This window comes from Mus caroli, unplaced genomic scaffold, assembly GCF_978045245.1.
Source record: "Mus caroli unplaced genomic scaffold, Mus_caroli_1 scaffold_13, whole genome shotgun sequence".
Lineage (NCBI taxonomy): Eukaryota > Metazoa > Chordata > Mammalia > Rodentia > Muridae > Mus > Mus caroli.
The window spans coordinates 18,514,024-18,539,863 of record NW_028227268.1 but is presented as its reverse complement, the minus strand read 5'-3'; the positions used below and the strand labels follow the sequence as shown (position 1 = coordinate 18,539,863).

Here is a 25,840-nt window from a genome sequence, read left to right as displayed (position 1 = left end):
GTTTTTCTCGACAGTAGGTTTCTCCTCACTGGCAATGAAACCTGTTCATGAGGAGTTTTGCTCCATCTACCAAATACATATATTATACATGTATGTATGTAAGTGTGCATGAACACTTGTGGAATTGATGAGACAGGTGGTCGGGCCCGACAAAAAATGTGAATGTATCTGTGTGTATAAATGTGTGTATTCTGTACATATTGCCTGTGTAAAAGTTGATTCTTTCTGTGAGCACTACTTCATTCCCTGGTTCACTAAAGGTTGTTTGCTCCAAGCCTCCCTCTTGCCTGGCCAGTGAGAGGTGAGGCATCTGGGCAAGAGAGAAAGGATCCTTATCAATAGATCCTCTACTGAATTTCCTGGTGCTATTCAGCATATGTTCATTGCCAAAGAATTATAAAACAAGAATTAAGTTTTCCAGTGCTTATGCAAGCACAGAGAATTATAAAGTAAGTAATAAGAGAGATAAAGAGTTAATTTTACCCTGTGTTTAATGAAGCCCAGAACAAGAAAGAGCCAAGGTTTTAGCACAGAACTGTAAGAAAGAGTTAAATTTCTACAAGGCTAGATATCATCAGTGTTATGGCCTGTGTCCAACGTTGTATTCCACTTCAGCACCTGCCCTAAGGTCGGTCAGGCCCCCAGCAAACAAGTTACTACAAGTAGGATTGTATACCTTACCGTCCTACAGGTCAAGCAGTTGTGGAGAGACCTAACAGGACTTTAAAGGAAGTGCTAATAAAACAGAAAGGGGATATGTGATCTCCCAAGGACAGATTAAATGATGCTTCATTGACTTTTAACTTTTAAAAATGTCAATGAGACAGGTAGTCCAGCTGCTGAAAACACTGGATTTTAGAAAGGACTGCTAAATTAAACCAGCCCATATATTATAAGATTGTGTTAACTTCAGAATGGAAGCCAGGAAATGTGCTACTTTGGGGGAGATTATATTACGGTCTGGTTATACAGTCCAATAGACCTATAAGATTTGACACCTTTCACCTGCTCAACCATCGAGCAGAGAATCATCTTTAGCTGATTTGTGTTCACTGGACATCCCGTGCATGTTTTAGTGCAGAAATGTATACTTTCTTTAAACATTTATGTGTTTTCAGAACATAAGGAGCAGATACCACTAAAGACAAAACAAGTATCCCAGGTGATCCCGCCCCACAGACTGACTCAGTTGCTGCATCCAGGAAAACTTCAAGTGACTAGCTAATTGGTCCAGCCTCACAGACTGTCCCATCCCACAGAGAATGGACAGCAAATGATACAGCTAGCTCTCCTAGGATTTGGCCATACCTCAATTTTCTTAGGATCCCCTTTTAAAAGATGCCTTCACCTCAAGAGAGCAGCACGCTCTCGTGAGCACATGACATCCCCATTCTCAGGAATCACTCAGTGGGTGACAGATCTTTGTCACTGTTTACAGGGCTGCGAGTTATTCATGGTCGTGGTCAGGGAAGAAATAAATTAAAGGAGGTCAGACTCAGAGATCTCTTTCTCTCTTTCTCTTTCTGCACTCTATCATTCTTGCTCTCCTACCTAGTGTTAGGAGAAAAAGAGGGGAGAGGGGATGAAAAGAAAATAAGGTGGTATAGGTATGAAAGAACAAAAATAAAAGATAGAATACTGAATTTACTTTTAAACTAGAAAGCAACTACAAGTCTCAAGCATTTTTACATTGGTATGGATTTTTTGTTTATAAATAGAAGTTTAGGGATATTTTTGTTACAACATACTGAATATATGTTTTAACTCTTGTCATTTAAAAATGTAATATAAAGTTCCAGTCCTATGAAGACTACTATTGTAAACTGCTTAGGATAATTAAGAAATGCAAGTTAATAGATAGTCACATATAAAAAACATACTTATAGGCTGATAAGTGAGTTATGATAGAAAATTATTTAGGTACAAAACTTTGAACTCACCAAGATAGGATATATGGTAGAGTGCTTTCTCCAAGGTTGCCAAATACAAATGGGCTGGACATTGTGAATGTAATTCTTACCTGATAGCTCATAATTGTTCTTATTAGAAGTAGTTTATTGATGTTAGAGGAAAAGCCATTTATTTATTGGACTAAAAGGGGTGATGCTGAGGTAACATTTTTGCACACTGTGGGAAGGTTGTCTTTGTATTACCCAAATGTTGATTCCTGTGCCAGCAGAGAGCGGAGTACAAGCTGGATTTGGGTATTGTTATTCTTATGGCTTACCAGCCGTATCATGTTTTTGTTTTGTTTTTTAATTTTTTATTAGATATTTTCTTTATTTACATTTCAAATGTTATCCCTTTCCTATTTTCCCCTTCGAAAGCCCCCTATCCACCCCCCATCCCCCTGCTCATCAACCCGCACACTTTTGTAAACACTTCTTTCCTCACTTTTGTTTGGCTTAAATAAAGAGCTGAAGGCCATAGCTGAAGCATGAAGGGAGAGTGGCACTTCTGGGCAGAGAGAAGGACTCAGAGAGAAGGATTAAGAGATAAGTTTTGCCAGCATACCATGGAGGTGGAAGGAACAGGTGTCGGGACTGAGTGTGAGAGAGGTTATGGGCCACAAGGTGGATGTGGACTAGAATAGTCAGGTTAACTAAGTTAGATGAGCTAGCTGATAGGCAACCCAGGCTAGAGTAAAAATTAATAAATATCTGTATCATTATTCAAATGCTGGCAGGTCCAAGAAAGTCCAACAATACTTGAGCTCCTACCTCCTGAGTGCCAAGGCAAGCCACTGGAGTCAAAAACTTAAAGGGTGGAAACAGAATGGGGTTTCTTCAAATCTGGGAGTGCTTCAGGTTTCCATCAACTGTAGGACAGGAGACTGTGGATGCCTAGTACAATGTCGCTAGGCTCTGTGGTCTCTTGAGTGGATTTGCCCCAGACTATCAGGTCTTCAGGATGTTCTGAAAGGCAGAACCTGGGAAGTTGTCTAGAAGTCTGGACAGCCATCCATGAGGTAACTCACTCTCAGGGACAACATTTCTCACTGTCCTCAGCTGGCTAGCTGTTTTCTTTTTTTCTAGAAATGTATGGATGATGAAGAGACAAAAATGAGATCATTCTGGGTCATCATCTTTCTCATCTTCATCTTCCTACTCCTCCATTTGTATCTCACTTTCTTCAAAAGAACTCTCCAGGCAAGCAGAACACAGCCTAGGGTACTAACTGCTTATGGAAGAAGTGTCTAATATAAAATCAGAGGCTATCAGGATGAGAATCTCTGCCCAAGGTTCCCTGCTTCCAGATGTTTTCAGTGGATCAATGAAGTGAAGGACTCATGGGGCACTTGTGTAGTGAGCAAGCAAAGCCACCTTAGTAAAGCCACCCCTCTCTATAGCAGGCTTTTGCTACTCTGTGAGTACTTCCTTCTTTCACCCATTCCTTTCAACCCCCTAACACTAGTTAGGGGAGAAAAAAAAATCAATAGAAAGGAAAGGAATGCTGCTATCCTTAGGCTATTTCCTGCTGATTAGGAGTGTTCCTGGGGCAAGTTTGATTTTTGCCATCAACATAACTAGTTTCTTCTTGTTGTAGTTTCTTCTTTGTGAATGACTTAACAAACCACAACCAACACCAACCAACAACCCAATTCAACCTGTTGGGCCCTGGCATTTATATACCCTCTGAAAAGTCCCCTGAATTCCAACTGTCACACAATTGCAGAAACTATCTGCTGATGCAAAATCACACGCCTGCTAGAGCACAAGGCAAATCACAGTCAGCTGCTGAGAAGCAGTTCCACATCCCCACACCCCAGCCCCATAAATGAAATGAAAAGCACTCCCATAATATTTCTGTGTTTTTCAAAGAAACCAAAGCTCTAAAATTCTCACTACATTTTCCCACTTCTGTTTTAAGTCATCAATTGTGATGTGAGTAGTGGGAAATTATAAAACAGATGTTTTCAATTAACTAAATGCTCTTTGAGTTCGTGGCTAAGGTTTTCAAACTCTCTTGCTCAATTCTAATCTTTATCTGTTATCTGTAGCTTAGTCTAAAGCAGCACTTCCTGCTTGTTAATTAATTCCTAGCTGACAAGAGGCAAACGGCTTGTTTTTTTTTTGTGGCAGGGCCTTGAGCTAGATCCTCCATTTCATTTCCTTGCCTTGGATCTATACTCATTGATCCAGTAACAACTCTTGCCACATCGCCTGCACATCCCTGGAAGCCTAGGCCTTCTTTCTGGTTTATATTTAGAAAAACCATTGCCTTGTTCACTTTTCCAGGGCAAAGTACCGTATTTCTCACAGTTAGCACACCAGACATATTAAGATCTGAGACCTTTAGCAGTTTGGTCACAGTCTCTCTGCAAATGCCATATTTCCCACAATTGAAGCACCAGGCATTTTGATATTGGAGACCTCTAGCTATAGCTTGACCTATTATATTAGCATGGTACCTTTAGAACCAGTATTGATCCCTTATACACTCATCTATAGGTTCAAGACTTTAGTGGTCTAATAACTTTATACTCAGTATTTGCATTTTGATATGGCTTTGTTCACAGCTGAGACTAATCTTTGTAATATAAAAAAAGAAAATCAGTGAAGACTTCCCCAGGGCTTTGCATAATCTTTGTATAAATGAGGTGGATCTTTTTCCAGGCTCCTCTACTTTATCCCAAGCTCTGAAAGCCACAAAGCAACATTGTTCTATAGTACTGTACTGGCTATTTTTGTGTCAACTTGACACAGCTGGAGTTATCACAGAGAAAGGAGCTTCAGTTGAGGAAATGCCTCCATGAGATCCAACTGTAAGGCATTTTCTCAATTAGTGATCAAGGGGGAAAGGCCCTTTGTGGGTGGGATCATCCCTGGGCTGGTAGTCTTGGGTTCTATAAGAGAGTAGGCTGAGCAAGCCAGAGGAGGCAAGCCAGTAAAGAACATCCCTCCATGGCCTCTGCATCAGCTCCTGCTCCCTGACCTGTCTGAGTTCCAGTCCTGACTTCCTTTGGTGATGAACAGCAGCATGGAAGTGTAAGCCGAATAAACCCTTTCCTCCCCAACTTGCTTCTTGGTCATGATGTTTGTGCAGGAATAGAAACCCTGACTAAAACAAATTGGTACCAGGAGTGGGGTATTCCTGTGACAACCTGACCATGTTTTGGGGAGGACTGTGGAAGGACTTTGGAACTTTGGGCTTGAAGACCCATTCGTTGTTAAGAGCTCTGTCAGATGTTGTGTAGGAGCTTGGAAGATAATGCTGAGAACAGTGCAGAAGATGGAGGCCTGGTTTGTGAAATTTCAGAGGGAAAATTAAAGACTCTCTTCAGGGCCATTGCTGTTTTTATTGTGAAGATTTTGTAGTTCTGGTTAGCTGGGGCTGAAGAATCAGCTGTGATTAACAAGATACCAGAACTACTAAAGCAAAAACTTTGCATTACTGGGACTATTGATGCTGGTTAGCTGGAGCTAAGAAATTAGCGGTGATTAAGAAGAGACCAGCATCATTGAGGTGACATCTTCTGGGAAGTGTTTTCTGAAAGCACAAAGAGGCTGTGTTCCAGAGATAGGCAAGGTTGTACTCCTTCTGCAGAGGGACTTGGTAATGTGTAAGGGTCACCCAGGTGGTACTGGTTTTGAAGGCATGAAGGGGTCACACAGAGCAGCTGAGGCTCGGCACTGTGAGAGGCCATGGAAGGCCATTGGTGAAGGTGCAGCCTCAGTTGCAATTGAAGGCCCAGGACTGAAGGGGTCATGCAGTGTTTTGGGAGATGCCAGTACCATGAGATGACCACCAAGAGCAGCAGCAGCAGTGGAGTACAGGCATCTGGAGCCCAGAGGATGACGTGTGTGCTACAAAGGGCATGGCTGGAGAAGTGACCCAAGCCCTTGGAGGAGCCCAGAAGATCGTGAGTTGGATCCCAGACGTTGGACAGTTGGAGATTGATTTTTGCTTTGATTGTGACTGTGCCCTGATATTTTCCCTCTTGAAGGAAGACACTGTTTTAGTGGAGCCCACAGTTAAGAGACTTTTAATTGTAAAAAGACTTTGGATTTTAAAAGAGATGGATATTTTAAAGAGATTGAAAATTTAAGAATATGTAAAGACTGTGGGACTTTTAAAGTTATTTAGATCTTGGGGATGAATAAGAATGTAAGAGTTGAGGCTTACTAGTGATGTGTTTGTGTGTCAAGTTGACAAGGGGTCAATTGTACTGGCTATTTTTGTGTCAACTTGACACAGCTGGAGTTATCACAGAGAAAGGAGCTTCAGTTGAGGAAATGCCTCCATGAGATCCAACTGTAAGGCATTTTCTCAATTAGTGATCAAGGGGGAAAGGCCCTTTGTGGGTGGGATCATCCCTGGGCTGGTAGTCTTGGGTTCTATAAGAGAGTAGGCTGAGCAAGCCAGAGGAGGCAAGCCAGTAAAGAACATCCCTCCATGGCCTCTGCATCAGCTCCTGCTCCCTGACCTGTCTGAGTTCCAGTCCTGACTTCCTTTGGTGATGAACAGCAGCATGGAAGTGTAAGCCGAATAAACCCTTTCCTCCCCAACTTGCTTCTTGGTCATGATGTTTGTGCAGGAATAGAAACCCTGACTAAAACAAGTACCATCATCAAATTGTATCTGTTCTTATATATGAGAGTACCGCTCTTCATTCAGCAACTGGTATTTTACTATATTTATTCCCCTAACTCTCTTTCACTGTTCAATATCCGTGGCTTCTTCCCTCCACCACCTAGTTGTACTAGAGATCCACCATGTGGATGGGTCTCTAGTACAACTGTCACCAATCCCTTCCAGTCTTGGGAAATAATTCTATTTTGAGTAATTCAGTTTAGAATTTGTTTGAGATATGGCAAGTGCATTTCATATGAAAGCATAGCATCTTTAAAATGCTTTAGATCTATCATTTCCATAGGATATCATCCTACTCACCTTAACTTTGTCCCCACTCTTAGCAGGCATATGCTCTCGGACTATTCGGAAAACTGTTGGGGATAAGCTTGTAACCCTGGGGCCACCAGTCACATTCTGGCAGCACAGTGGTTTGAGAGTAACCCTTTCTCCTGAAATAGGCTATTGGATCAGATTGTCCTCAGCCTTTTCAACTTTTCTCTGCCCTCTGGCACAATGTCTTTCCCTCTTTCCTCCTTCCGGAAGCTCCTGCTGTCTGGCTCAGGCACCAGAACTGTGCCCTTTGTTCTCCCTTTTCTGGCACTCCTTGCTTCCCAAGCGCTTCCATTTCCACCCTCAATTTTTCAAGTTGTTCAGCCATTCTTCAAATCTTTTTAAATGTTCCTTCCAATCTTTTTTTTTAAAAAACAAAATTATAGGAAGAAAAGAAAGAAAAAAGGAGAAAGTTGCCTCTGGAAGCAGAGTTGGGGATATCCCAGCAGAAGCAGCCACAATAAATTTTGCTGGTGTCTTGAAAAAAAAAAATAGCACTTGAAACCAAATTTCCCATTCTGCCTAGCCCCATGACTGGGTACTACTTAGAGCTGGCTTTTGCTGCTTTGTGGGTTCTTTTTTCTTCTCTATCATTTTTTCACCCTTTCAATCCCCTAACACTAGATAGATAAAAAGGATAGAAAGGAAAGGAGCAATGTTATGTTTAGACTGCTTCCTGCTGGTTGGGGGTGTCAAGTTCCTTGGAGACTGACTCACTGAGCATGTCCGGATCTCTGGAGACGGTAAGAACTCCGAGTCCTTTGGAATACACTCATATTCTACCTTGGCTGATCTTTTTACTGCTCTTGCTACTTTCTTTTCCTGCCTGTAGTGTGTGCTCCTCTTAGTGTTAACTGTGCTGCTTTGACATCACCAGGGATGAATTCCTGTGTCTTACCACATGGAGGCTGCTACAGTGCTGACACTTCTGCTCCAGGTCCTCATCTTCCTCAGAAAACATGGCTTTCTCTTTTGGTACACTTCACCTGAAGCTGAGTCATAGCCATAGTTCTTTTGAAGGCATAAATAAATAAATCTACAGGAATCTAGGAGTGTTAAAGTAGCACCACATGGCTCCTGTCAGGCTGGAGAACGCAAGCACTGAGCACTGTGCATCACCTGACCTTGAGCTGTGGATCACCTGACCTTGAGCTTGTCTGTTATTGGCATCTTGAACAGCTTCCACAGAATCTTCAGAAGCATCATTTGCAAAACTGTCCTGCCACCTAAGTGTTTTTCTTCCTACAACCAGGGAAAGAACCATGGGGGGACTTGTGCTACCTTACTCAAGAGGAAAGGGTGACAGAAGAGACCATGCTAGGCAGCTAACCACTGCCTGGTCCTATGCAGTGAGGGTCAGACTACAACACTGGCCAGTGCATGCAAACCATGATTACTTGGTCCCCCTCTACATGGTTTTTAGGCTGATATCCTCCAGACTTTCACCCCAATGCTGTTCTTATCCACTTGGGCTGCACTTCCAAAACTGGGTAACTCAGACAAAGATTTCTTGTGTAAGTCACACAAAAAAGCACAAGCTGTAGAAGAAAAACAGCTAGAGTGTGTCATACAGAAAGTGTAAAACCATGTGCTCTTCAGAAGATACTTCATTAGTGAAAACACAACCATAACCAGAGAGAGGAGACTTACTAAATACATATCGGAGACAAGAGACTTGTATGCAGAGTACAGAAAACACACTTAAAAAAAACTCAGCAAGGTTGCTTAGTGTGCATGGGCATGTGCCACACTCAGAACTCATATGGGGGAAGGAGACTTTTGGGACTTGTCCTTAGACCTTCACATGTGTGCCATGAAATATGCTCACCACACACATTTATGCACACAAATACATGCACACAAAATAAATAGAGAAAAAAACAGATCCTTGTAAGAAATTTGGTATAGTGGCAAAAGTGTGTAAAGACAGAATTCAGGAGGCAAAGGCATGAGGATAGCACAAGTTCAAGGGCAACCTGGGCTATATAAAAAAGACCCCGTGTCTCAAAGACAAACTAAAACCAAAGTTCAATAAGAACAAAAACACATGGGATTCAGATGTGGACACAGGCTTAAACACATAGCACTAAAACACACTGGAGTATAATAGACGCTACACAATATCAGTTATTAAGTGAATGCAACATTGACTACAAGTTTACAGACACTATTTGCGGGAAGCAGGTGTGGCCGCATGGGCCTAGATGGCGCCCTGGCCCATTGCCAAGCCCCTTGAACCCCACATGTTTACTGCCTTGCCAAGCATGCACAGTGAAGCTGCACGCGTGGGCTGCCTGCCAGGCTGGACTGTTCCTTTTGATCCGGACCTGTCAGCCTATGGGTGACCGACTTGAGCTTGTGCCTGGAGCGTGTGTGATTTCTGATTGGATGAGGTGGAGTGGAGTGAGATGAGGTCAGTCAGCACAAGTATAGGAGGGTTATTGTTGTTGCCCTTGCCTAAGTGGAGAGAGTTATAGGGGGAAAAGCCACAAGTAAAGAGGCTGCTGCGTGAACCCGCCTTGGTGTCCATGTCATTCTTGTCTCTGCGGGTTGGAAACTGCGGCAAGTGGTGGCCTGTACGGGGAACTCATTGCGTTGGAACTCATTGCGTTGGTCGGCAACGGTAAGTAAGGAAAGTTTAGTAAGCAGCGGTAAGAAAATTTAGGTAAGTGGCCAGTTTAGAACCTCTTTAGTTAGACTCTAAGAGTCTGTGGCTACCTCTAAATTCTGTGTTTTTATCTAAACAATACTGAGAACATACCACTGCCGATTATTTGGAATTTTAACTTACAAAAATTACTCTGTCAGAGGCACATGCCAACATTTATTGTAGTTATTAGGGCTAATATGGGATGTTCCATACATAGCATATGTCACCTTAAATGTTCCCTGTTAATTCATTTTCTCTTAAGTTTTTTGTTGTATTTAGTTCTGTTTGATACAGGGTTTCACCACATAGGCAAATATTTATTGACTATTTAGTTGGTGAGAAGTCTGTAAAGATGTATAAAATTCTTCCTGTTCTCAAAGAAAATGTAAAGATGATGTAATGAAAGTTTCATTTTTGAGAACCCAGATCCCCCCAAAAGTCTCTGTACTGATCCCTTTCTGTCTTATCTTCTGAGCTTTGTGCTCTGCATTTACATAAGTATTAAGTATTCCACTTCACTGCAGTGTATTCCACTTCTTAGGTATTTTATGAAGACTTTTTAGTTAGAGCTTCTCTTAAAATCAGTACAGTGAATGATGGTCCCTGTGTTGTGGTCCCTGTGCTCACATGGGTGCATACACACAAGAGAGAGAGGATCTGGTCCTTTGTTACAACATACAGTGTGCCCCTGCAGCAGGTGCTTCTAGTTGTCTTTATTAATAATCATTTTAAGTGATTGTCTCTCTTCATGAAGAAGAAAATCAGGTAAGGTTCCCGGGAAAAAAAGGGACGAAGCACTAAGGATCTCAGATATAGAGACGAAGGGAAGGTTTCCTGGAAAAAGGGGGATGGAGCACTAAGGTTCTCATGAATAGATATGAAGGGGATTTCAGCAACATGGGTTCAACTGTGACTAAAATGAAAGTAAAAATGTTAGACATCTGGAACTTGGTCAGGGCGTGCTTGAGGGATGCCAGTGGAAAATACAATGCTGAAATAGAGGAAGGGGCAGTGGCTCTTGAGGAGGCTAAGAAGATTGCTTCTCAGGCTAGCCGCCGAAAACCTAAACAGCTTAGACAACAAACCAAAGATAAGAAAGAGAAGAAGGAATCTAGCTCTGAAGGGTCTACTAGTGACAGCAACAGGACTGATAGCAACAGTGTCGTCTGTAGTCAGATGTCCCGCTGGAGTTTGAGGCAAGGTAGGCTGCCCAAACCATCAGCCCCTTCGTTGCCTTCTCCTCCCCCTTATAAAGATGAGGGAGACAAAAGGGGAAAGTGTAGTCTTCATGCAAAAGTCTGGAAAAATGTGCCCTCCATTGAGGGGGCTCTTCCCAGTATTTCAGGACCAACAGGGGCAATGGTATCATGAACCCCTAGAATGGAAGGTTGTACAAAGATTGAAGGAGTCAGTTTCGACTTATGGGGTCTAGGCTGCCTTTACCGTAACTTAGGTTGAGTCCCTACAGCGGTACTATATGATGCCTTTTGATTGGCAGAACCTCTGCAAGGCCGTTCTTTCAGGAGGAGGTTATTTAACCTGGAAGGCTGCTTATATTGAGCATGCTGTTGAGTAGGCTGAGGCTAATGCTGCCACTGGACTCCCCAATGCAGCCTGGAATGTAGACATGTTAATGGGGCAAGGGAATTTTGCCAACAATCAAACAGGTTATGCTATACAGGTTTATGAGCAGATTAATAACTGTGTGAAATCTGGGCTTCAGCTACACTGGAATACAAATTTGAAAGCTGGTATCCTTATAGTTAACCAAAGAGTGGAATGGTTGCAGGAACAGATGAATATTTTGGAGCAGTTAGTATTTGCTTCCTGCATTACTCATGTCAGGAATGTGTGTAACCTCTGTTCAGTATCAGAATTTTTCCAGAGCTGCAAATCTGTCGCATGCGATTGGTGCCATGCTGCTACACAAAGATGAAGGAATTTCGAGCATCGATTGTTGCCGTGAACAACACCCATGTGGAGATTGCAACTGCAAAGCAATGGCTGGAGATCATCCAGGGAACTGTGGGACTCTTAAAAAATTGGGGAGGGATGGCCTTTTGGGCGTTCCTGCTGACTGTTGTGTGTGGAGGAATGCTTTGGTGGATGGCACATATGTGAAGCCAGCACAGGGCTGATAAACGAGCTTTAGTGCAATCTATGGTAGCCTTGGAAGCAGGAACATCTCCCCAATGTTGGCTCAACATGCTGGATTAGTAGTCAATGATGGGTAAGACCCTCATGTGCGCATACCAACCTAAGACAGGATGGCAAAAGTGAGGCACGCATGGGGGCAACCTAAGACAGATGCTGATCCCAGAGCTACTAATAAAACAAAAAGGGGGAGATATGAAAAGCGGGTGCGGCTGCATGGGCCTAGATGGCGCCCTGGCCCATTGCCAGGCTCCGTGAACCCCACATGTTTATTGCCTTGCCCAAGTATGCACAGTGAGGCAGCATGTATGGGCTGCCTGCCAGGCTGGACTGTTCCTCGTGATCCGGACCTGTCAGCCTATCAGTGACGGACCTGAGCTTGTGCCTGGAGCGTGTGTGATTTCTGATTGGATGAGGTGGGGTGGAGCGAGATGAGGTCAGTCAGATGAGTATAGGAGGGTTGTTGTTGTTCCCCTTGCCCTGAGAGTGGAGAGAGCTGTAAGAGAGAAAGCTGCAAGAAGGGCAGGGGAAGAAGAAGCTGCTGGGGAAGAGAGCTGTAGGGGAAAAAGCTGCAAGTAAAGAAGCTGCTGCTGTGAACCCGCCTTGGTGTCTGTGTCGTTCTTGTCTCTGCGGGTCGGAGACTGCAGAGACAGCGGCAACTATTAGGTACCAGCTAGTAGAAAGGCAACTTTTTCTTGTTGTTGGGACAGGATCTCATCTTTATCCTAGGCTATCCAAGAACTAGCTGTGTAGCCAAGATACATTACTAGTTTATCCTCCTGCTTCCACTCTGTGAGATCTGGGGAGGACAGGCATTCACATACACACACCCCACCCGGTGTTTGGCTTACATCAAACCCAAGGCATCATGCATGCTAGGCAAACACGTTTCCAGCTGAATTACACCTCCATTCCAGGTGAGTGCTTTTTAAAAACTGAACTATAAAGATCAGGTGAATGGTGCAATTGCCATACACTGCTGGTTGAGAGATGCTAAAGATCACGGTGAGTGAAAGAAGACAGATCCAAAAGGCCACAAATTATGGGATGTCATTTATGAGATGTTCTGGAAAAGGGAAAATATAGGCTCAGAAATAAGACTAGTAATGGATTAAGGGCTGAGAGGAGTGGCTGAGGGCAAAGTGCATGAGGGGGCTTTGACCTTTCATTGTCATTGTGTATGTGTATGTATGTGTTTGAGCACTAGTATGGAGGTAAAAGGACATGCTTATTGAGTTGGCTCTCTTCTTCCACTTCAATGTTGTTTCTAGAAATGAAGCTCAGGTCACTGGGCTTTCATGGTGCTATGCACTGAGCCATTTCACTGCCCATGGCAAGCCTTTTGGGGTGAAAGAGTTTGCAAGGTTGTCTAAGCTGTGTAGTAGTGGTTAGATAACTATGTAAACTCAAACCGAATTGCATGAAAATTATACATCAATAATCTTGACTTCAGAAAATAATAAGCAAAAAATCTAGCATAAAGCAAACGTTTAAAGAAGTAGATGAAATCACTCTAAGAAGATAAACCTTACAGGTGTTCCAGCTCCAGAGTCTTTATGAGGACGCTCGCAACCGTTGTCAGCTGCACCTGTGTGATCCCCAGGTCCCTGAAGGAGAAAGCCAGACTTCATGAGGAACCATTTCATCACACGCTGACTCAACCTTCAGCTTTCCTATAAAACTACCTGGCTCAGGAGTAAGGAAGCCTGTCCTAGAAGAACTTACTTCTACAGAGTTAACTATACCTAAGGTTACTACTTATGCCATCCACTCAATGGGCTGGCACTGAACACAGTTAATCTTCTTATTTATCATTCTCCTATTGCCTTTACTCCATAACTACCTACTTTGCATTTTCTTTTCTTTTTAAAAATAATCATCAGATTCTTCTAGAGCTGGAGACAAAGACAGTTATGAGCAGTCAATCTGGGTAAGTAGCACATACTCTTACCCAGTGAGCTACCTCTCCAGCCCCTCACTAGCATTTTAAAATCATAGAGTTAAAACTAAAACTGTGACTTGTTTGTTTGTGACAGGATTTTTCTGTGTAGTTTTGGCTGTCCTGCAACTCACTCCGTAGACCAGGTTGTCCTGGAACTCACAAAGATTCACCTGCCTCTGCGTCCCAAGTGCTGGGATTAAGGGCATTTTCCTCCACCACCTGACAACATTTTTTATCCTTAAGACAAAATACTCTTTTATGTGCAGGGTAGAAGACAGAATAACACTAGAGATCTTTTGAAAACATTGTATGGAAACCTACTACTATAGAAGCTTCTTAAAGTACATGTGTACACACACATACACACACACACACACACACACACACACACACAGAGAGAGAGAGAGGGAGAGATTAAGTGGAGTAACCCTACAACAGGGAAACAATTTGCTTATGAGACACCACAGGCTAACAAATTAAAAAGGCCAGTATTGAGGACGGGTTATTTGCTTGAAGTTGTTGGCCATTGAAGTCCCTTAGATTTGCATTATTATACACTATCACCAATGCTCTTGATTATCTCCCATAACTTGATGGCAATACCTTACTGCAAAAGGTACCACATACTTAAGCCACAGAATATAAAGAAATTAAGCTATTATTCAACTGGAAGCCTCACATTTACTGGCTATAATAGTGCTGGAAGGTACTGTGCACACTCCCAGTGGAGAAAAGTAGTCAGCAGTCTTACTCAACCATGAATCTTGCAAGCTAAAACAACTGCCCTGGCAACACATGGTCACTGATAAAAAAACAAAACAAACAAACAAACAAAAAATCTGGCACACATGTCAACCAACCATTTTCCGATGGAATCTAAGGTCTGCTTCATAAGCTGAAATCCATAGATAGCACATTATTGGGGCACGAATCTGACTAGATAGGTCATAGGCTCTAGGGGAGAACCTACTGTTGTTACTCTGCCAAAGAATATAGTATTAACTTAAATTCTAGTGACTTATCTTTAAACCCATACATTAACATATCCCTCGGACCTCACTAGGGAAGATTCTTTTTGGAATATATGGTAATTAACACAGAGACTCACAGAGGTCAAGGTGCAGAGAATAAGAGACTGCAAAACACTCAGCCCTTAAATGGGACATTTTATATCGCATCTCTCTTCCAGGATCCAATGGTCATTTTAGGAGAAAGGGCAGAAAGATTATAATAGCCAGAGGTATAGTCATTCCCCATAATGACTACAAGCAAACTGTTTTCCAAACACGTCAGAGCAGCTGCACATATGAATTCATGGCACTTGTGATAGCATGTATGTGAGAGACTTATACAAAGACAAGGCAGACAAAATTCCAACACGAAGAGGGAAGTGGAGCATGAGGTGATGCCTATAGCTAAGGGCTATTGGGAACTGACAGCAAGTAAAACCAGGAAAGCCCAGAGAGAGAGAGTGTGGCCCCCAGGTAAGTTGACCATATTCCACTGGAAAGCCACACAAGCAAAAGTCTAAGGGCACAAAGTTGGGTGAGTAGGGAAGGAGTACTGATTTGGGAAGAGTTGGGGAAGGGATAAACATGATCAGAACAGTGTATGGTGTTATCAAAGAACTAGTAAGAAATGAGAAACAATGTTCTCGGGTGAAAGCCAGTAAGGATAGAAGTCATCTCATGATTCACAAGCTTATCATAATACTTACAGATATTTTAATGCTGGCAACTTAAAAAAGTAGGGATCTTCAACAACTGCAAGAGGATTACGGCTGAGAATTCTGAAAAATACAATTTAATTGGAATTACCAGCATTTTCAATATGCATGAGTCTACTTATAAAGTTTAATTTCTTTGATATGGAACTTTAAAAAAAATCACTTTGTGGGCCACCAAGGTTGTTCAGCAGCAGGTAAAGGTGCTTCCCACCAAATCTGACAAGTTAGGTCCAGGCTCCAGGACCTGCATGATGGAAGGAAAACACTGAGCTCCCCAAGCTGTGCTCTGACCGCTACATACATGTCATGGCAATCACATGTCCTGGCACTCATGTACCCACACATAAACACAAAACAAATGAGCAGACACTAAAGAACAAAATGAAACAGAAACTATCAGGGGGAGAAAAACAGAAAATAGTGGATTGAAAAGAAAAAAAAATGTCAGAGAACTTTTAGGTCAAAAATCCTACAGACACGGGGCTGGAGATATGGCTCGGTGGTTAGCACTGCTGGCTGCTCTTGTTCAGGTCTCAGCATCGACAGAGTAGTTCACAACCATCCATAATTCCAGTTCCGGGGATCCAATGCTGTCTTCGGTCTTCTGAGAGCAATGTGTGCATGGAAATACACACAGGCAAAATACTCAGACACAAAAAATAAATAAACCTATTTTTTTTAATCCCACAAACATGTACATTGGTAGTAAGCCCTTTCACTGTAGAAAACATTTTAATGCCTCCCATTATTCAAGATGCTTGTCCATTTTAAAAAATATAAAAGAATTTTTGCTCAATTCACTCAGTCAAAGGAAAAAAAAAAACATGTGGGAGGGTGTGTGTGTTGCAGGACCATTTCCTTGGCTGTGGAGCGAAAGAAAAGAGGATGTCAGAAGGGGAACTGGGTCCATATTCAGGCTCCATCAAACACTCTCTGTGTGAGGGAACTGGGTCCATGTCCAGGCTCCATCAAACACTCTCTGTGTGAGGGAACTGGATCCATTTCTACTCTCTGTGTGAGGGTGTCTGTGATCATTTATCAGTCTCCTGGTCTAAAACTTCTGAGGGCAAGGAACATGACTTATTGCTACTGTTATCTCTGTGCCTAAAATTTCTATGGTATTAAACAAGTGTTTGCTGTATAAATAAGCAACATTGTTTATACATCGATGAAATCAATAAATACTCTCCCCACACTGTAGACACAGGGCTTGTGTTCTTGCCCGGCCTTGGAAACAAACAAAAATAAATTTAATTGAAATTAAATAGAGTAATAGAAAATCTGCCTTCAGGTTAAAGCTAATCATGATTGGTCCATGTCTATAGAATATGTTAATAATTATTTTGACTAACATTGATTGTGCTGGAGGAGAAAGGGGTTCATGAGTCCCATCCTGTGGTGGTTTGAATGAAAATGGTCCCCATAAGCCCATAGGGAGTGGCACTATTAGGAAGTGTGGCCTTGTTGGAGATGTGGCCTTGTGTCACTAGGGGTAGGCTTTGAGGTTACAGAAGCTCAAAGCAAGCCCAGTGTCACTCCCTCTTCCTGCTACCTGCCCATCAAGCCATAGAACTCTCAGTTCCTTCTACAGTCCCAATTAAATGTTGTCCTTTATAAGAGCTGTTGTGGTCATGGTGTCTCTTCACAGCAGTAGAACCTTAAGACACAACCCTGGCTGAGGAGTTATGAACAGCTGAATGTTTTTGGAGTGGAGTAAGTCAGTTTTTCAGAGTGAGACAGACCCCTAATAAGATGACCGTGCTCCAGTGATTCCACACATAGAGAAATACATGGACATAATGGATGTATTTCTCTTGCTGTGACAAAACACTATACCTAAGGCAACACATTAAAAAAAAAGTTTATTTGGAGTTAGAGTTCCATAGAATTAAGAGCTTATGGCAATAGAGCACAGGCATGAGTAGGAAGCTCAGGGCTCACATCTTTAACCACACAAAGCAGAGAGAGCAAACTAGAAATATGCTAATCTTTAAACCCTCAAAGCTCATCATCAGAGACTCATTTTCTAACGAGGCCCACACCTCCTGAACCTTTCCAAATGGAACCACCAACTGGGGACCATGTATTCATTCAAATGACTAAAAAAGAAGACATGAAGTTGGGGGTGGGTCTGGAAGGAGTTGGAGGAGAAGGGGGTGAATATCATCAAATTACACTATATGAGATTCTCACTGAAAGAAATAATTAAAAGCATTGAATTAAAAAATGCGACAATAACTTAAATGGTTAAGTTATTATTGGCCCATTGACCCATGAGAAATTAGACACACAGAGGCTATAGGACATGTGTGCTTCTACGTTCATAAAAAATAAAGTGGGAATTTGAAGTCAGTTCTGACACCAAAGCTTATGTTTAACTTATTAGATGGAATTTAAGACAGCTGTAATTTAACATTAATTTATAGAGGACTTAATATATAAAACCTTTAAATTTATTTCTAGTGTATATCAATTGTATCAAATAATGAGTTAAACATAACTTCTTGTTTTGTTTGTTTTTTGAGGCCAAGTATCAGGTAAATCACTTTATAGCATCAAACTAGAACTTACTATGCAGCTCAGAATGGCCTGTGAACGCTAATCCTCCTGATTTAAATATCATGTGCTGGGATTGCAGACATGAACATTGGCTTAAAAATAGTGGTTTAAACTTCATGTGCTTATCTGAAAATATCTCTACAAGAAGCATAGTTTTCTTTTATTCTTGTGCCAGGACTAATACCTAATTAGCTCATTGTCATTGAGACTTGAAAGACTCAAAGCCATGACAACATGGTGACATCAACAAAAGTGTTGACATAAGGACATTGTCACAGTGTCTTTTCAAAGCTACAGAAACCCTAACTGAGACAGGGGCCAGTTTACAGTGTCAGTGGTTCAGTCCATGTGTGTCTAAGTAGGAGTACCCATAGAAGGTAGGAAGTTAGTAAAGGGCCATGAAGATGGAGGGACTTCAAAGGAACAGAGATAGAATGCAGGTGATTTGCAGGAAGAAAGAAGGCAATACGAAGAATTAAGTGACCTTCAGGATGGTAAGGCAGGGTAGAGGAGGAGGAATGAGAGTATCTAACACTAAAGATCATTGAAATACCACATGGAAAGTTACCACTATAGAAGCTTCCTAAAATACATACATTTTTTCCTAAAATAAATATTATGAGTTGTCCTCAGATATGTAATCCCTGAGAAGTTATCCATGTTCTAGAAGATGGTCCTACATTCATGCCATGTAAGCACAGGTAGCATCAAGTAGACTCAGTGAGGTTTGTTTGTTGGTTTTTTTTTTTTCAAAACAATAATCACTCAAAGTCTGTAGAGGCATTTTAATCCAGTAACATGACTGCTCTGAACACATCCAAAGACCTTCTAGGTCTGTGTGATCTGGCTGGTCACAAACACACCCTTACTACATACCTTTAATCCCAAACAACAACATCTAATTGAGGGACAGACAAAGTGATGAATCAGATAAAAATTTGACAGGATAGGATATGCCCAACTCTCATGAGAGCAACATGGGAAAGTTGCTAAGAGAAGCAGAGAGAAAGAGAGACTGTTCAGTGAGATGGAAGTCAGTTGAGAGGCAGTACAGTGGAGTTGAATTCATTGCAGTTCAGTTGATGGCAGTTCAGTTCATGGAGTTCAAAGGCACTTTTTACTAGGACAGTTTTATGGAGAAAGGTTGCAGAAAGAACAAGCTAAAAACAGGTGAAGACAAGACAAGTCAGAGAATGAGGAGCCAAAAGATTAGAACAGAATGCTATAGTTAGTTTGAGGCCAGGCAGAGCAATTTAGCCAGAAGCTGAGAAAAACTAGTTTGAATCAGTCAGCTTGGAGAGGAGTTTGAGTCAGAACAGCTAATAAGTTAAACCAGCCAGCCAGTTCAAAAAGAGCTAGCAAGAGTGAGTTTATTCAACAGTAAACCTCTGAGATGACAATTACACCTGCAGAATAAAAGCTTCCTTCTAAAATGTTGGGAGGGCAAAGTGATGGGAGGTATAAGAGCTGAATTAAAGAGAAAAGAATGTGGAGGTGGATTTGAATAAAAAATTATGCCGGGCGTGGTGGCGCACGCCTTTAATCCCAGCACTCGGGAGGCAGAGGCAGGCGGATTTCTGAGTTCGAGGCCAGCCTGGTCTACAAAGTGAGTGCCAGGACAGCCAGGGCTACACAGAGAAACCCTGTCTCGAAAAACCAAAAAAAAAAAAAAAAAAAAAAATTATTTGGTGTGTGTGTGTGGATATGTTTAACAGAGTCACCCTATAATGGAGAGACGATGCCTCCTTCAGACAACATAAGCTATCAAATAAAAAGCCAAAGTACACCTAATATGGATTACTTCTTTTCAAGTTGTTGGTCAGAGGGGTTCCCTTAGATCCCCTCCTAAATATTACAGGCTATTTCCAATCTATTGGTTACCCTGTATATTTGATCATAAGACCATATAGCTGAAGATACAACATATTTGAGACATAGGGCATGGAGAAATCAAGTGCTACTTGCCTGAGCTACTTTATATAGCTATGGTAAAACACCATGACCAAGAAAACTTAGAAAGTGTTTAATTAAGCTTATACTTTCAGCAGGTTCGAGTCTTTGATGGAAAGTATAGGTGTGGTTGCAGAAACAGCTGAGAGCTTACATCTTGATCCACAAATAGAAGGCAGAGAGTAAAAGAGCACTGAGAATAGCTAGAGCCTTTTAAAACCTTAAGGCCTACACCCAGTGACAAAACTCCTCCAAGAAGGCCATTCTTTCTAATCCTTCCCAAACAATTTCACCAACTGAGGACCAAGTATTCAAATATATGAGCCTATGGGGGCTACTGTCATTCAATCTGGAAGCTTCATCCCCTAATAGCTAGTTTTCATAGCTGGAAAGTGCTGGAAAATGCTATGTACACTAATGGAGGAGAAAAAGAATGACTGAAATTACCAAGTTGTAAAACTTCAGCAACTATAACAAGCCACTGGTGCAATAGTGGCAGAAATGTTATCCAAGTTACCAATCACTTTCTGATTAGATTTAAAGCCCACTACCTAAGACAGAATTCATGTTTGGCACAAACTAGGCGAAAAACCTGTAATTCACTAGTTCATTGGCTATAGAGGAGACCCAAGTACTATTTATTCTGGACATAATAATGAACTGTTCGCTACATTCTTATTTTTATGCCCACAGATTAGTGCACCTTTCAACTCTAATCAGAGAAGCTTCTTTTTTAAATTTCTTTTTACAGTAGATGAATACACAAAGACCTACAAATGGTCAACATGAAAAGAATAAGAGACTATGGAGTACTCAACTATAAATGGGACATCTATACTATACCAAATCCTGTCCCCCAAAGGCTCATGGATCACCATAAAAGAGGGGAAAGAAAGACTGCAAATGCTAAAGGGAGTAGATGTCTTCAGAGAAACAGTATTTGCTAGACATTTGCACTGTTGCAAAAATAAACTCATACCATCTGGAACTATATGCACGAGACTGGTATAAGACCAACTTAGTTAAAATCATAGCATGGAAGGGGGAAGGACTCATGAAGTTCTATCCCTATCTGAGGAGCTACTGACAACTGATGGTTTCTGGGTGGGGAGAATAGTAGATTCAGAGATGTAGGTCTTGAGAGGCTATCCATGCTCCAGCAGATGGTCCTACACTCATGCCATGCACATACAGGCAGCACCAAGAAGCCATGGTGAGTTTTTGTTTTTAAAGAACACTCAAAGTTGTTAGGAGGGGAAAGTAGTGGGAGGTGTAGGGGATGAACTAAAGGGGGAAGAATGTGGAGATGGGTTTGATCAAAACATGTTACATGAAAACCCCCACTGTCAGAGAATACTCAAACATGGTTCTGGGCTCCCTTCCCACTTGGGGGTATGTCTCTTTTGTGTGCTTTACTCTGTGTGTGTGTGTGTGTGTGTGTGTGTGTGTGTGTGTGTACAGGCTTACATGAATGTGCTTCTGCTTTCAATAAATCATAGCTGACTGCTGAAAGAGTCATGTTATCTTAATGTATGAAATTCTCAAAAAAATATAAAACTATAAAAGAGTAAATAGATAATTATAATAAAAACACAACAGCCTATAACCCCACCACTATGGGGAACAACGTCAAGTTGAGATCCTTCAAAGCCTCATTGGTAGGTCTCTGGGAGATGTCACTAGAATGGCCTGTCTTTATTTGATATAACTGCATGCTGATCTTTCTAAGAGTTGATTTCAGAAAACAATTCCAGGCAAATATTTTAACTATGACAGCTACATGAGAAATCGGATTATAGTTAGGATGAAAAATAGCCTAAGCAACAAGCTTAACAGAAAAGCTGAAGAATAAGACATCTGTAGGAAGTCTAAGATGCTCCAATATATCCCTGAAAAGCCAGAGGAGCACAAGTCACATACCTGAGTATTTGGAAGTCCATGAACATGTGTATGCATGGGCATAGGTAAAAAACAACCAAAACTTCACGAGGAAGTTCACCCCTGGCTGACCTTGCAGTTCTGCACAGTTAGAAGGGAGAGGCTAAGACTGCCTCCAAAAGCACTCACACTAGAATCCCAAAGACAGGCAGGGAAACAGCTTCCTTAGAGGAATCAAAATAAGCAGTGACCCAGACCCTGTTTCAACATGCAAGAAGAATGTGAGGAAAGAAGAAATCCTTTCTTTTCCTCATCTACAAGGTCCATGAGCCTTTGAGCACACCTCCCCACTCCAAGCTCCTCGGTGTAGGATTTTGTGTTATACCAGTAGAGTCCAAGGAAATAGAAAGGTCAAGATATCTTAATCACAATGCTAAGAATCACCTTAATGAAGATAGCTGGTGATGAAAATGGAGAGAAGAACCAGCAAGACTCAAATTCTAGATCTGTAACGTTCTACTGATGTGATTGGGTAAGACAACCTCAGACTTAGGAAGTCCTTAATAGCATTTTCCTATCTGGAGTGAATGTGAATGAGACAGGGCATCTAAGAGGGGCATGCTTAGAAGTAGTGAGTTCATATGTCTAATGGACCAGGGACAGGAGTTCTGAGAATGGTGACGGTGGTGTGTCCAGAAGCTCTAGTGTTTCCTGAGGGAAATGGATTGTCAAGTTTAGCTCCTATTATAAGGAAAGGAATGCTACCCAGAAAATTACATGCAAAGCTGCTAAGAAGTTCTGTACATGTTAACGGTGTGAACCTGGACATGTGAGTCAAGATTTCTCAGTTTCAACAATTTTTAATCACAAATTGGTCATAAGAATAGTAATAATGGCACCTTGGGCGCGAACTCTGCAGACTGTCCCATGGTCCCTGAGGACTCTCCATGTTGCAGGTGCCCTAGCACATCCAGGATCTTAGCATCACTGGTGAGTGGAACACAACATCTGTTCCAAACCAATCGTGACAAGCCTGTGACAGCAGGAGCAAGGACACAGGAGCCCTGCCTGACCAGCAGCTTGGGTTCCTTCTGATTGGTGCTGGTATACCTTGGTTTCGAACACACCAGACAGCCCCACAGTCCCCAGAAGAGACACCATTTCCAGGAACTGTAACACACCCAGGATCTTAGGATTTCAGGATACCAGGAGCTTGATCACACCAGGATCTCAGGGTCTCAGAGGAAGCTTGACTGCCAAGAACTCTGACACACCCAGAATCTCAGGTTCACAGGATCCTGGAATTACAGGATCACAGAGAAAGCTGGACTCTGAGGAGTCCTGAATCAACTGGGATTATAGGAAGAACAGGGTTCAATCAGATATATTGAGGGCAGCAAGCACTTGAGATAATCAGATGGTAGGAGGCAAGCATAAGAACAGAAGCAACAGAAACCAAGGTTACTTGGCATCATCAGAACCAAACTCTCTCACCATAGCAAGTCCTGGATACACCATCACACCAGAAAAGCAAGATATGGATCTAAAGTCACTTCTCATGATAATGATGGAGGACTTTAAGAAGGAAATAAATAACTCCCTTAAAGAAATACAGGAGAACACAGGTAAACAGGTAGAAGCCCTTAAAGAGGAAACACAAAAATCCCTTAAAGAATCCCTTATAGGAAAACACTACCAAACAGGTGAAAGAATTGAACAAAATCATCCAGGACCTAAAAATGGAAGTAGAAACAATAAAGAAATCACAAAGGGAGACAACTCTGGAGATAGAAATCCTAGGAAAGAAATCAGAAACCATAGATGCGAGTATCAACAACAGAATACAAGAGATGGAAGAGAGAATCTCAGGTGCAGAAGATTCCATAGAAAACATGGACACAACAATCAAAGAAAATGCAAAATGCAAAAATATCCTAACTCAAAACATCCAGGAAGTCCAGGACACAATGAGAAGACCAAACCTAAGGATAATAGTTATAGATGAGAATGAAGATTTTCAACTTAAAGGAGCAGTAAATATCTTCAACAAAATTATAGAAGAAAACTTCCCTAACCTAAAGAGAGATGCCCATGAATATACAAGAAGCCTACAGAACTCCAAATAGACTGGACCAGAAAAGGAATTCCCCCATCACATAATAATCAGAACAACAAATGCACTAAATAAAGATAGAATATTGAAAGCAGTAAGTGAAAAAGGTCAAGTAGCATATAAAGGCAGACCTATTAGAATTACACCAGACTTCTTAACAGAGACTATGAAAGTCAGATGATCCTGGACAGATGTTATACAGACCCTAAGAGAACACAAATGCCAGCCCAGGCTACTATACCCAGCAAAACTCAATTACCATAGATGGAGAAACCAAAGTATTCCATGACAAAACCAAATTGATACAATATCTTTCCACGAATCTAGCTCTTCAAAGGATAATAAAGGGAAAACTCCAACACAAGAAGGGAAATGACACCCTAGAAAAAGCAAGAAAGTAATTCTTCAACAAACCTAAAAGAAGATAACTGCAAGAACAGAATGCCAACTCTAACAACAAAAATAATAGGAAGCAACAATTACTTTTCCTTAATATCTCTTAATATCAATGGACTCAATTCCCCAATAAAAAGACACAGACTAACAGACTGGTTATATAAACAGGACCCAACATTTTGCTGCATACAGGAAACCTAACTCAGGGACAAAGACAGACACTACCTCAGAGTAAGGCTGGAAAACAATTTTCAAAGCAAACAGTCCAAAGAAACAAGCTGGAGTAGCCATTCTAATATCTAATAAAATCGACTTCCAACCCAAAGTTATCAAAAAAGACAAGGAGGGGCACTTCATACTCATCAAAGGTAAAATCTTCCAAGAGGAACTCTCAATTCTGAATATCTATGCTCAAAATGCAAGGGCAGCCACATTCATTAAAGAAACTTTAATAAAGTTCAAAGCACACATTGCACCACACACAACAATAGTGGGAGACTTTAACACCCCACTCTCATCAATGGACAGATTCTTGAAACAGAAACTAAACAGAGACACTGTGAAATTAACAAGAGTTATGAAACAAATGGATTTAACAGCTATCTACAGAACATTTTATCCTAAAACAAAAGGATATACCTTCTTCTCAGCACCACATGGTACCTTCTCCAAAACTGACCATATAATCAGTCACAAAACAAGCCTCAACAGATACAAAAATATTGAAATTATTCCATGCATCCTATTAGATCACCACAGACTAAGGCTGATCTTCAATAACAACATAAATAATAGAAGGCCAACGTTGACGTGGATGCTGAACAACACTCTACTCAATGATAACTTGGTCAAGGAAGAAATAAAGAAAGAAATTAAAGACTTTTTAGAATTTAATGACAATGAAGCAACAACACACCCAAACTTATAGGACACAATGAAAGTAGTCCTAAAAGGAAAACTCATAGCTCTGAGTGCCACCAAAAAAAAAAAAAAACCTAGAAAGAGCACACACTAGCAGCTTGACAGCACACCTAAAAGCTCTAGAACAAAAAGAAGCAAATTCACCCAAGAGGAGTAGACAGCAGGAAATAATCAAACTCAGGGCTGAAATCAACCAAGAAGAAACAAAAAGAACTATGCAGAGAATCAACAAAACCAGGAGCTGGTTTTTTGATAAAATCAACAAGATAGATAAACCCTTAGCCAGACTAACTAGAGGGCACAGGGACAGTATCCTAATTAACAAAATCAGAAATGAAAAGGGAGACATAACAACAGAACCTGAGGAAATCTAAAGCATCATCAGATCCTATTACAAAAGGCTATACTCAACAAAACTGGAAAACCTGGATGAAATGAACAATTTTCTAGACAGATACCAGGTACCAAAGCTAAATCCAGATCAGATTAACGATCTAAACAGCCCCAAATCCCCTAAAGAAATAGAAGCAGTCATTAATAGTCTCCCAACCAAAAAGAGCCCAGGACCAGATGGATTTATTGCAGAGGTCTATCAGACCTTTAAAGAAGACCTAATTCCAATACTCCTCTAACTATTTCACAAAA

General features: G+C 41.4%; 1 protein-coding gene across 1 annotated transcript in view; it reads right to left on the bottom strand.

The window, feature by feature from the left end:
- The window catches only part of LOC110304566 (uncharacterized), an 87,134-nt gene that overhangs the window by 36,731 nt on the left and 24,563 nt on the right, over positions 1-25,840 (bottom strand). Inside the window, exons 6-7 of the mRNA XM_085829511.1 lie at positions 15,370-15,441; positions 13,243-13,317 (exon numbers count right to left, since the gene is read on the bottom strand). Of these exons, the coding sequence (XP_085685637.1) occupies positions 13,243-13,317; positions 15,370-15,441 (147 nt within the window). The remainder of the gene's footprint in view (positions 1-13,242; positions 13,318-15,369; positions 15,442-25,840) is intronic.